Source organism: Aulonocara sp. 'chitande type north' Nkhata Bay, linkage group LG16 (assembly GCF_057382095.1).
Source record: "Aulonocara sp. 'chitande type north' Nkhata Bay isolate Kocher_YH1m ecotype deep benthic linkage group LG16, A_spYH_male_GT1.1, whole genome shotgun sequence".
NCBI lineage: Eukaryota > Metazoa > Chordata > Actinopteri > Cichliformes > Cichlidae > Aulonocara > Aulonocara sp. 'chitande type north' Nkhata Bay.
Genome location: NC_141359.1, coordinates 10833608 through 10847133, shown reverse-complemented (window position 1 = coordinate 10847133; position 13526 = coordinate 10833608). Strand labels below are relative to the sequence as shown.

The following is a 13526-nucleotide window of genomic DNA, read 5'->3' as shown; positions in this document are numbered from 1 at the left end:
GCACAAGGGGAGACAGAGGGCAAAGACACAAGGGGAAATCTAATAAACCTGTCATGATTCGGCTGTGTGGCAGGCAGGAATGGACCCAAACGCAAACTCAGGGGGACAGAACTTAAACTCAAAAGCACAGCTTTATTGCTGGGAAAACAGATCATACCAACAATACAAAACTAAACTAAACTGGGAAAAACTAATTATAATGTGCACCAGGAGATACAGGGAGAATCACACAGCTATGAGGGAGAACGCAACACAGAACTGAGGGAGACGCGGACATAAATACACAGAGGGTCAACGAGGAAAGTAGTAGCACATGGGGAACACAGCTGACACTGATAATCATAGCAAGACATGGCAGGAGTAACACAACACTGACTCATGCTGACGGGAGACTGTCAAAGTAAAACAGGAAGTACACAGGGGTGCAGACAGGGGGGCAGGAGAGAACACGGAGAGAGCACAGACATAACGGGCTGGGGAAAACATGGGATAAAACATAAGGAGGAGAAACAAGGCATCGGGACTCACAGATGCGTGGACACACATGGAGTAAGGTCACGAGGGGAAATCTCATAAACAAAACTGAACAACCTAGGAATCACAGAATAAATAAAGAACAGAATACAAAAACACAAAAAAACTAAGAACGCTGGGTCAAAAGGACACAGGACCATGACAAAACCATAGTGAACAGAATAACCTAGGAACCAAATAATACAGAATGATCAAAAATATATGAAAACTAAAAAAAACTGGATCAAAAGACCCAGGACCATGACATTAACCCTCTGGGGTCCAGGGTATAATTGGCCACTTTTCACTACTTTTGATTTCATCTCAATATTTCTATGGCATTATTTTAGTGCCTCTATTCTGAGCGCACCTAAAAAAAAATTGCAAGCGCAAATGTTGCATGTTGAGGAGAAAATTATTTTGCCAAACAAAATTCATTTCTGTGTACAAGAAATATATTTTAGTGTTTGCGATTGTCATTACACACAATAACAGCATTTTGTCCAAAACTCAAATGAGGCAGTGGCAGAGGAATGCAGAATGGCGGAGTTTAAAATATTAGTCTTTCTGGATCATGAAATAAACTGATGTTGCCGTATAAACTTCAAATATCTGCTCAGTTTATCAAGACATCACATATTTGCCAGAGTGCTCTAACTTTTTCGGAGATGCCTGCTACCCACCAGCTGACCCCAAAGCTGGACTGGAATCGGGCATACTGGGAATTTGCCCGTTGGGCCAATGGTAATTTTATGTTTTTATGTTTGTTTGTTTGTTTGTTTTTGTAATGGTATAAACAATGAAAGGTGGTGGATTTGCCAATTGGTCATGATGGACTCTGGGCTGGACCAATTACAATACATCCGTATTGAGATGAAAAGGAACGCAATTTGTCCTGTACTTCTGCTAGAATGAAAAACAGAAAAGCTGGAGTTATTCTGTGTCTTTACGCTGCACAGCTGCCTCTTCTTCTTTCATTCTCCCCCCTCCTACTCCTGTTGCTACTTCAATCATGAAACTAGTCAATGATCAGCTGATCAGCTTTTTTCTTTTGTTTGTTTATCGCCCACTTTGCACCAGAAAGAGGAAACCAGCGGATGTCGCGCTAAACAACAGCAGCACATTTAAGCAGCTGTTGTTAGAATTAATTTAATATTACTTTCTAGTATCAGCTGATGTTTACTGGAGCCACAGCTGTAAAAGCTGTTTGTCATGATATGGGTTTGGATATCTGGTGAGAGGGAAACACGAAGGTGAAATCAAGAGATGTCCTTAAGTGGTCATCTGATGTAAACTGTTTAGAACTCATACATATATACCAACAAGACAGTGTACATCACTGTCACAAAAGCGTTTGTTTTCATCCAAAGGCTTTATGGTTTTTCCTATAATACCTTGTGGCCACTCTCTAGTCAAAATGCCCGGACCGATTTTTTGTCCCAGTCAAGCTGACCAGGTGGTCAAGGTGCGGACTCACGGTCTCTTGCTTCTACAGCCGAACAGAGCAGGTGGGCTAAAACTTTGTTATCGGTAAGCTGAAGAAATTAATCTCTAACGAGTTAAAATACCATCAGACTTTATGCTGCTTCCTGCTTAATTTTTCGATGTCAATCAGTTGTTTTACAATACAGTGGAACCTGGACTTACGAATACCCCATTTAACGGAAAATTCAAGTTACGACGGCACTTAACAGCAAAATGCCCGTGTAACGAAAACCGCTGGCTCTGATTGGCTGATCCTAGAATGCCTACAATGCCCACAATGCCTTCCAAATCATGTGACAACCCCCTTGGCTTTCGTACTTGCGCTTCGCTGTTCCACTTGAACGACGTATTGTTGTTGCAGTTAGCAGTTAGCCTATAGCCTATCGTTCACTCAAAAAGCGCGATGGGTGCTTCGACTAATTTCGTAAGTCGGGGTTCAACTGTACTCAGTATTGAATACTTGGAGGTAATTTTTAGTGTATTTCCACTTGTACTAGTAGGCCTATGATACAAGCGGGATTAAGCACATCTATTCTAATACTCCTATTCGTGGACTGAGTCCTTGTGTTTACATGTTATTGAAATTATTTGCACTTTGTTCGGTTTCTGATAAGCGTTTGTGTATTGCTCCAACAATGACTTTATATCTGATGGATCTAATGAATGTTTACCATGAAAAGTGAATTATATGGTGACTATAATTCCTGAATGTTTGAAGCCTTGTAGATAATCTTTAACATTGCTGCAGGTTACAACTAAATTTTGAAGACTGATACTTTCAACTTTGAAACTTGATATCTTAATGTTGTTCAACATGACTGAACTGATAATGATTGAATTGATGATAGCTGATCGAAATAGTAGTTACTGCAGTGTGACACTACTTTAGTTTAATTTGTGAGAGTTATTCCTAAATTGTTCGTGACATATATTGGACCATTGTTTATAGGTCAGGTTTTTATATGGGACAAATCCAAAGACCAGGTCAGCGATTCCAGAACCCAGAGTGTTCCGGTGTTCACTGGACGGCGAGACAACCCAAGATCCTAGGAGACGATATACATACACACGCACAATCATTTGCACATTGATCGACTACAATCCTCTACTGTACAAGTACACTCAAAAAAATGAAACGTTGACTTTAATTAAAATTATTTTGTCAACAGGTTCCACGAAATTGAATTGTGTTAGTTTAAAGCAAAAATCTTTAGGTCATCTAATTTAATAAACTTGCATTACAGTAAAACAATCCTTTTGAAGTGAGCCAATTTTATAAATCTATTTAGGATTAATTAACAAGCAATATTTAAGACCACCTAAAACAAGTTATGTTGTATGGACATAAATTATGTATTTACAGGTTAGATAGATTAGATTCGTTTTGTGAACACATTTCTTGTTTGTGGTATTTAAATGTTAAATTTAAGTTAGATTAATTAAAATATTATATTTTCAGCGAAATTGTGCTTTACTAATTAGTTTTACACAAATCTATTTTGTCAACAGGTTCCACACAAATGAATTTAATACAAGCCACTTATTTTCTTTAATTTCCTTTATTGCCAAGACATTCATTAAACATTTCTTTAACAAAACAGCTGCACCACACATTATTAACCCATTAAGGTTAGTAACTAATAGTATGCACACAGATGCACCATAAAAATAACGATTTTAAATTAAATGTCTCTGCCAGAAACAGAAGAAAAAACATTTAAGATCACATAATAGGTTGACCACAAAACCTTTAACAAATCAAAATGAACTGTTCACCTTAACAGCCACAATCCTGGACGGCATCCCATGACAAATTTGTGAAGAACAGAATAAACAGGTTCCAGTCACCAGGTTAGATAAAAAAAAAAGTAATAATAATAATAATAAAAACAAATAGTCTACTAATATTCCCAAAATGATATCACCATCCCAAATAAAACTTGAATAAAATATGCAAACATTATGATCTGACAATAAAACAGCTTGCCAGTTTTCAGTTTTTTGCAGCAGCTTAACAGAACTCATTTAACACTTGCCACTGACAGCATTTATTTTACCACTGTATAGGGAAAAAACTCAAGTGGCAAACATTTTAACATGGAAAGAATTGTTCTTTTTTAAAATGCGGCAAAATGCACATTCATCCTGTATCGTCTCTCAATGAAACCATTTAAATCTAAATACTTTGAATAATCTTTTAGTAGGCCCTAAACCCCCCCGCCCCCAAAAAGAGTAAAATCTCTGTAATTGCAATTGTTTACAAACAAATGTTTTAAATCTCTCTCAAATTTTGGTTCCCCCCCCCACCAAAAAAAACAACAACATTTTTTAAACCAAATTTCCATTTTATTCGCCTCCCAAAAACTTCTGTCCATCTGACAGAACATTCATCCAAATAAAAGAAGGGTTGGATTATTCATACAGTTTATTCTTGAGCATCTGTACCTTTGTTGAGAGTCTGCTGGCATCCAGATGAAGGAAGACCTTCTGAAGTACCTCAAAGAAAGCTTTCAGTTCCCGAGGATAACTGAGATTGAGTGCATATATCACACCCATTAAGACCGCACACGCAGAGGCCATGTCTCCCAGGTCATGCAGAACTTCAACACCCTCGATGGTTATACCCACATCAGCTGGAGGAGTGCTGGCATCACCTCCTTCAACACTGATGGTGAAGATACCAAGGGTAATTTGTTCCAGCTCCCTTTGAACAGCTGTAGCATCAGAATCCTTTAAAACAGAGAGTAAAACAAAAACCCATCGCATTGGGAATTAAGACACAAAAACACAGAAAAATGCATCCTTAAAAAAAAAAAAGCCAAAGTCACCCTTTAATGAAATAAACACAATATCAGGAAGACTAATGATTCTGCACCCTGGTGCGCCATTATTTTCGACTACAGTTTTAACAAAAAATGTTAAATAAATAAATACTAAATAGAATCACCATTATATATATATGCATCCTCTAAGTATTATGTATTACTAACTTTTTAGTATTGGATTGCATTACATTGCATAACTCTTCCTGAAATGTGTGTATACATAAAGATTCCTGTTGAAAGATTTTATTATGTTTATGTATAGAAGTACATTTCATTTGAGGTTCTCTAGATGTGTTTGCTCTTTTTACTAGAGAAGTTACACTGTGCAAGCTCAGCACGAAGTCTATGCCATTGTATGTTATCTCTTCCTGCATGTGATGAAGTCTCTACTGTTATATGTTATCTCTTCCATTCATGTGACTGTGACGCAAACATGCTTGAGTATAAATAAAGGGTGGTGACTGCTGCGGAGTGTGAGTCTCCGTTTGAACTCTCACCCATGTGCACGTTAAACCTGCAAACCTGTCTGAGTGTCATTTATTCTGACCTGAGTTGCATTACAGGAAAACTCCTAACATTTCCCCAAAGCATTTAAACAGATTCCATGCAAATTATAACAATGTGACAACATTAGTTATTCAAGATTTGGTTTAATACAGATAAAGACTACGCTAAAATTACCAACCAGGTATTCTTTAAAGAGGATGCTTGGGTCTTCATTTAGGTAAAGAGGTAGTGCCCTGAGGACACACTCCCTCCTCTTTTCAATAGTTTCATTCTGGAGAGAGTGACAGAGGTACAGAAAGAGAAAACAGAAATACTTTAGAATGACACAAACTGACAGTATATGCAAAATGAATGACATATCCACTGCTGACACAGACATGTACACAAGACCAATTAATGATCACATGAATATTTAACATGTGGGCAGGGTTTCCACCATATTATACATATCCATATTAAGCAACAGAGGGAAAGACAAACTAATACGGCATCTTTTTTTGCATACCAAAATGGAACTTACAGGTACTATACACTAGCTGTTTAAATTTGAAAGTGATCTTATAATGCCATAACATTTTGCTGCGAACAGAAAAACGCACCTGTGTGGCTGGGGCCAAAATTTGCCTGATTTTCCTCCCTGCAGCGCCTCCTTTATTCTTGAAGACTTTTATTAGTTGGTCAGTGTATTGGTCAAGTTGTGCAAGAAACCTCGGAACCAGTGGAGCAGTAGTAATCCTTACAAATTCTGCTTCTACCTAAAAACATGTCAACAAACACAACATACTGTACTGTAACTATATTTATATATACTATACGTACACATATACATACTACTGGAGCCATTACAGCTTTTATTGTTATTTATAAAGATTCATACCTCAGCCACACTAAATAGTCCTGGCCATCTGATCTTGAAGTCGGCGATCATGGGATTGTTTTTGACAAGTTCCTGCCTCCTGTATGCAAAGGTCCTGGCCATCTTCTCTTTGATAACTATCTCATTATGCTTCTTCTTGACCTCAGTTAGCAATGCCAATCTCTCCCTTTCAAGGCTGTCCTGGGTCTCTCCAGCCGGATAAGGAGGACAAAAATTTACCTCTGCCTTTCTAGGTTTTTTGACAGCATATGCTGGGTGACATCGATCGGTTGGTTTGTGCTTGAGGGAATTAATGCTCACTTCTGGGCACCCCAAGTTTCTAAGCTTTGTCCTATAATTTGCCATCTTGTACTTGAGGCTAATCTTCCATCCGTAGAAACCACTGAAAGATCCTTGTTCTCTTAAGCATGGATGTGCTTTGATTAAAGCTTCAGCAACAGATTCTATTTCCAAGTTTGAAGGATATGCCTTAAACGTCATGATTTTCTCAGCTAGAGCTTCTAAAATGTCTGACTTAAGTTTGTGTCCTGGGTTCAGAAGAATTCCATTTGATATGAAAGCCTGGTTTGCACTTTGAAGTTGCATCTCCACGTCATACGGAAACTTTGGTATTTGGAATTCTGCAGGCCACTGAGATCGAGCAGTTTCGGAGTCAGAGGATGAAAGTAATAGTGTGTCAGAAGATGATAGTGACGTTTCTTCCCCACTTTGGTTCATCCCAACTTCACCAAAGTCTGAAGCATCAGTCAGACAGATGACTTTCACTGTGCTCTTGTCCTGAATATCATCCATTCGTTTAAGGTTGATAAACTCATTATCAAAGTCACTGTCCATGTACTGGAGTCTAATGTCCCCCTGAATATCAAACTGACGTTTGATCTCATCTGAAAGATCCTCCACAGACTTTGGCATGCCCGATGCTATCGTCAGTTTTTCAGTATTGTTGGAACCAAGGATGATCCGCAGTTTTACTGGTTCAGCCATCATTCGATTCCGTGCTTCAGTCTAGAAAAGAAAAAATATATATACATGAACATAAATCCAGTAACTACGTACAAAATTGAAAGTATTAAAATTGAGATGTCAACATGTTTCACAACGGTACTTAACAGAGAAGTGAGAAAAATTCTGGCTAATCTCAACATAAACACAGATTAAAGGTTTTCTTGTCTAGAAGATGTACTGATGGGCCTAACAGACTGTTAGATTCAACAAGTCACAAGGAGTTAGTGGCTGAACATCACAATAAAGCCAGATGCTACTTTAGGTGCTTATGCCAGTGAGATTAAAGTGCATATTGAGTAAGGTATTAATTACAGCTGTTTACTCACATATTCATTGTGTGCTTTTGATGTAAGGATATCTTTTCAATGTAACCATTCGAAGGGGACCAATGAAGTAGTCATTTAATGGGTACTTCTCTGCCAGTTCATCATATGTTATCAGGGACATTTTGCCACTTGTACATGGTTGCAGTTCAAAGGCCCGGTAGTGCTCCCTAAACCAAGACGAAAACTTGCTGACAATGAAATTCAGTGTACCCTGAACAACACATAATCTGATTATCTCTCCAAATTCAGGCAGCCCATCAGTAAAACCACAGATAACGATCATTCTATTTCTGTAGTTGATCCCTCTATAGTCTGCACTTTTAGTCATGTTTACTTCTGTCATGTCAGGATACATCTTTTTGATAGGCAGAGAAATGTCATCTTTCAGAACCTCAAGTGGAACTCTTGATGCACTTGACACTTCAACTCCAGATTTCTGTGGATGTAATGAGTGTAAGTGATAGGCAATCAGCATTTGATGTTTCCTTGACAGTGTTAGAGCAACATTCTTGAAACACTTGGTATGATGAGCCACTTCCTTGAAAAAACTGTGTTTTCCCTCAAATCGCATTGTCCATAATCCAACAAGAGGACCAAAACATCGGATCATCTGAGGGTAATGTTCCAAGTAGTGATGCTTTGGCAGAAGTTTTTTGTTGGGAAATGCTTCTTGATATTTCTGTCTGTGATCAGAAATTTTGAACTGAAGATATCCAATTGATTCTTCTGTATGGATCTGGGCAACAGCAAGTTCCACTATCTCCTTTAAATCCAAAATGATTTCCCACACTGGATCACCGTCAGGTATAACATCTCCAATCAAGAAGGGCAGCAATCTTAACAGAGTCCAATTTTCCGCTGCATTGCCACCTATTGTATTTTTTCTTAACAATGTTCGTGGAACAATATGTGGATGGTTTGTTTTATCTTTTCCCTTATAGGGAAAACTGACAATCACTTTATTTAAAGAGTCCAAAGTGATGTATTTTTTGGATATGAACATACCCAGACACTGTGCAAGTTCCACTGGAACAACACCTTCCAAAAGATCGTGGAGTATGTCAGGTGGATATCCAGTTGTCACATGAAAATGAGAAAGATTTTCCGTCAGCACACATGGCCTTTTTACTCCAACACAATGCTTTCCACTCTCTACTGCATGTTTGACATGTTCTTTGTGCAGGTCTTTGGATCGAAGAGTAAACTCTCCAGAAAGTACCGGTTTGGTCTGAAAGTCGCTGAAGCGTCCTGTGCAAAATCGACAAACATACTCTCCTGAAAAGCTCTCCACAAAACCTGCAATCCCATGAGCACCTAGATTGTCTGCAGCTACACACTGTACCGTGCCTTTAATATTTTTTCCAATCTGTGGGACAAATACCCCATGCTCCTCCAAGACTGCCAAATCACACAAAAGAGGTTCAAGCACTTTTTCATACCCATATTCCTTGACGTAGCTGCTTTTACACAGTATTGCCAAGTAGATGGATGACAAAGAGGAGTGTTGGTCTTGGGATAAGTTGCTTAATATCCAGTACACTGCACAAAGTTTGTGCTTCTTTCTTGAAGTACCGAGAGGGTTGCATACTTCAAAATCATCAATGTAAAGCATCACGGTAATTCTCAATTCATCAGCAGACAGGAACTGATTTTGTTTGAAAAATTCTCCATCTTGAAATGATCTGTATTCTTGTTGCATACTTTCAGTTTCCTTGGATTGAGCATTGTAGTTTTCTACTATGTCATCTACTATACCATTCTTTGTTAGGAGCTGTTGTAGGGTCTGCAGTAATGGTATATATTGGTAGGTGTGGTTGCTCTCCTTATCCAAAATATATTCAATTGGTTCAACGACATGGAACTTTTTGCTGAAGTACTGTTTCCGCTTAAAAGCAGTTCCAAGTGTACCCATATGTCCAAGTGTTTTTGTCAGAGGGTTAGAGATGCAGACTGCAGAGGCCAAATCCTCAATTTCTTTCACATTAAGATTAATATGACTTTGCTTTGTACAAAAATCTGTAACTATGGCATTTATTGCAGTCAGGGATGCAGAACTCATCAGGAAGTGCAAGTCCTGCAAAAACTCATCCACTGCACTGCTTGGAACATGGAGTACATTTTCCAGCTTAAGCAACATCACTGCAAATTTCTCTTCTATCATCCTCTCATCACTTTTAGAGATTCCAGTCTGAGACAAGTCTTGCACTTCCACCTGGCCTTCGTCAAATACTTCACTGTCTTCATGTTCCCCTTCAGGAGCTGGCCTGTTAAAACGGTCTCTTACTGTTACTATTCCACCTTTAAAGTCACTGTAAGAATAACCAAGATGTTTTCTATTTTTATGTGATTTGAATGTTCCATAGATGTTTGTCATAAATGTACAACCCTTGAACACGCATGGGACCGTTTCATTTGCTTTCAGATGCAAATTTATGTGACTAAAATACTGCTTTTCAGAGGTAACTTCAGAGAATCCACAAACATGGCAGCTGAATGTGGCCAGTGACAATGTTTTCTGTGATTTCTCTCTGTTATGAATCCTAAAAAAATGTGACCTGAGTGCATTCCATGACTTAAATGTGCATGGACAACTAATATATGGGCAAGGATATGGGCGCCAGTGCCCATAATCTGGATGTTTTAATCTATAATGTTTAAGTAATTGGCCCCTAGTTGAGGTCCTTGCACTGCAACCTTTACACTGCCACATTCAGATCTGGAGAAGACATAAAAGTAAAGTAAACAAAACTTAACTCGTAAAACAGTTTTTTTTTGAAAAAAGTATGACAGTTCACATACCACATGCAAGCACAGGCATACCACATACACCACATCAGTATAAGAGGGAGCAGGTAAAGGCCAGGAAAAAACTTAAAAATTATTGATTGAATTACAAGTAAATAAAATCTTACTCAGAAGAAAAGCAAGAGATTGACACTGCCATGTGCCAACTTTCTATAGAAAAAATTATCAGGTCTGTTGACCTTCTGTCTGTCCAGTTATTTTTCGTCAATAATTTCATTTAAAAAAAATGTAGTGTTTATTTAACAAAATTTAATTTATAACCATGTTGATATGTATAACTCTGCTAGGAAACATGCTGTCTTTACAGACCATTTTCATATAATACAGATGACTGATAGAGCACAACAATGGTGTCACAGTGGCTTCTGGCCCTCAATTTTTGGATTTTAAATGTCACAACTTCATGCTATCATTGTTATGCTATTAGACATTTGTGTGATTCTCAAATTACAATAAAGCAATCTCAATAAAGCAAGTGGAAAAATATCCTAGAACCCCTTTAGCTAATCACTTTAAGAAGCAAAGAAACATTACAAATGTGTCTTACACATTCCGCAAAGTAAGGATATTAACATGTTAGCAGTTAATACAATTGTTTACAATAACCTGGGATAAACAGGCACACTAAATTTTATCATTTGTACTATTATATCTCATCTTATTCCCAGGTTTGCTCTATGAGGGACATACTTCATCTGTGCATCTATTCTGAGCGCAGTAAAAAAAAGAAATGCAAGCTCAAATGTTGCATTTTGTGGAGAAAATTATTTTGATCTTAGAAAAGTTTAATTTCAGCGAAAAAATTTCATTTCTGCATGCAAGAAATGTATTTCAGTGTTTGCTATTATCCATATACACACACAATGACAGCCCCTCTCGCTCAGTTGTTTGCATTTGCTCTTGATCAGATCCGCTCAACTCTCTGTACACCGTTTTAAATGTGCCACAAAACCAACCAATCACAGACTTGGATGCTAAAATTCTGATTGGCTGCTACAGTCTCCAATCAGCTTGCTAGCTACTACTTTCCAGAAACACGGTCCAGAATGTAGCTAAATCGAGTTTGGAGAGCAGAGATCTGAGCAAGAGCAAATACCAACTAGTGATGGGATTTCCGGCTCTTTTTGCTCGGCTCACTAAAAAGAGCCGCCTCTTTCGGCTCCGAACCGGCTCTTCAGGTTGTTTTGTTGCTTTAATTTATTTATTATTCACAATAATATAAAATTATGCACAAAAGGAATTACTAACGTAAAAAAGTGGTTTTATTTATATATGTTTATATATAAATATATGCGGTGGCCCCTAGAGACAAAACACGTACAAACTCCAAAACACATTTCTAGCATGAACTGAACTTCCAAAGCAGAGCTACTAGATCACTTAAATTACACAATTGAAAGCATGTGTGTATTGTTTGTGTATTTATACACAGGCACTCAAATATATTCAAATAATTTAAAAAAAAGTTCATCTACCTGTTACTATCACACACCAAATCCGGTCGTTGGTACTTGCTGGATTGTGTAGCCACAAGATAACAAAAGCTCAACACTGCGCCCAGCATCCTGGAGCACTTCTGTTGTCTTTTGTAAGTGTTTTGAGTTTTTATGTGCTTCTGAGTTTTTACGTGCTTCGGAGTTTGTACGTGTTTTGGAGTTTGTACGTGTTTTTACGTGTTTTGGAGTTTGTACGTGTTTTGGAGTTTGTACGTGTTTTTACGTGTTTTGGAGTTTGTACATGCTTCAGAGTTCGTACGTGATTTGAAGTTTGTATGTGCTTTGTCTCTAGGGACCACTGTAAATATACTTTTATTTATTCACGCCACATAAAATGTAATAAATAAATCATATAATACAAAAATCAACTATTCACATTTCAACTTTTAACTATTTAAATTTTCAGCTGTTTCCTTTTACAAATTTAAAGTGAAAACAACACAAAACACTGCAAAACACAATTAAATATAAATTATAATATGAAAACAAAAAGAACATGCACATTCTCTGTCATATGGGCCCGCATGAATCCGCACTTTCTGAATCCTTTATCATCTGCAACCGAAAATAGTTGTGGATGATTACTATACCTTTCTAATGTGAAGTTGTTGTCCCTGGCTCTCTTTCTCTCTCTCTCCTTCTGGCTCTGTTCCTGTGCTACTGAGTGTAACTACCGCCCCTCCCCCCTCTGCCCAGCGTAAAGCACAAGGCTCGCGTGCAGAGTGAAGCGGAAAAAAGTGCGAGAGAGAGGGTGAGAGAAAAAAAAAACCCCAAAAAAACCCCCACGAGCCGTCACGACTCGCGATAAGGAGCCGGCTCTCGTCGTTCACGTCAAAGAGTCGGCTCTAAGAGCCATTTCGTTCGCGAACGACCCATCACTAATACCAACAACTGAGTGAGAGGGGGTCACGTCGTGTCCAAATTCATGTGTAGATGGATAATTGCAAACAATACATTTCTTGCACGCAGCAATGAATTTGGTTCGCTCAAATTAAAATTTTATTCACTCAAGAATTTTTTTCTCAAAATGCAACATTTGCGCTTGAATTTTTAAAAAAAAATTTTTTTACGTGCGCTCAGAATAGAGGCACAAAAATACCGCCCTAGATGTATACCTATACACACCAACTTTCCAATGGTCTCTCGGTTCCCTTGTTTGGATGACAGGATGAAATATCTGACATCTCTAACTTGTCTAAGACCCAGTAAAACTAACGCAGCACAAGCATAGACAACATATGTAACATGTCTTGTGCGACAAACACAACATATAACCATGCTCAATATGAAGATACTAGACAACATAGTCAAAGAAAGACGTGGTCTTACCTCTCACAAATGAAAATCCAACTGCAGCTTGCCGCCAAAACAACGTTTTTTCGATAAATTTCAAGTCTTGCGCATGAGCAGGCCCAAGCCTGTTATTCTTTGGTTTTTTATGACCTCTGTTGTTGGATTACTGCCACCTTGTGGATATATGAAGTATATCAATCCTAATTAACTTAAATTAAATGTTATGTCTTCAAGTAACACATTAGTCTTCTGTACAGACAATAATAGACACAATTATGTAGACTTTATTAGAAAAACATATTTTAACTCAACAAAGACATATATTTTAAGTAAAATGAAAATAAATAATTATTTTAAACTGAACAATTCATCCCGTTCATTTTTTTGAGTGTAC

The 13526-nt window shown here is 37.8% G+C and overlaps 1 protein-coding gene across 2 annotated transcripts; it reads right to left on the bottom strand.

Moving 5' to 3' along the window:
- Positions 1 to 4280: 4280 nt before the first annotated feature.
- LOC147311037 (sterile alpha motif domain-containing protein 3-like) lies at positions 4281 to 13268 on the bottom strand. Of its 2 annotated transcripts, none has more exons than XM_086267839.1 (5): positions 13169 to 13268; positions 6208 to 7212; positions 5930 to 6085; positions 5509 to 5601; positions 4281 to 4728 (listed from the first exon to the last, which is right to left on the bottom strand). In XM_086267839.1, the coding sequence occupies exons 2-5, from the start codon at positions 7192 to 7194 to the stop codon at positions 4411 to 4413; spliced, it is 1554 nt and encodes a 517-aa protein (XP_086123965.1). In that variant the 5' UTR covers positions 7195 to 7212; positions 13169 to 13268; the 3' UTR covers positions 4281 to 4410. The 2 variants fall into 2 exon arrangements, with proteins under 2 accessions (XP_086123965.1, XP_086123964.1); XM_086267838.1 differs by lacking the exon at positions 13169 to 13268 and adding an exon at positions 7539 to 8318.
- Positions 13269 to 13526: the final 258 nt, after the last annotated feature.

Bases quoted from the DNA above. Each gene is read 5' to 3' on its own strand.
- LOC147311037 (XM_086267839.1), bottom strand. From the start codon at position 7,194: ATGATGGCTGAACCAGTAAAACTGCGGATCATCCTTGGTTCCAACAAT. The intron at 6,086-6,207 runs GTATGAATCTTT...ACATGTTTTTAG, and splicing joins GACTATTTAGTGTGGCTGAG to GTAGAAGCAGAATTTGTAAG. The intron at 4,729-5,508 runs GTTGGTAATTTT...TCTGTTTTAAAG, and splicing joins TCCTCTTTAAAGAATACCTG to GATTCTGATGCTACAGCTGT.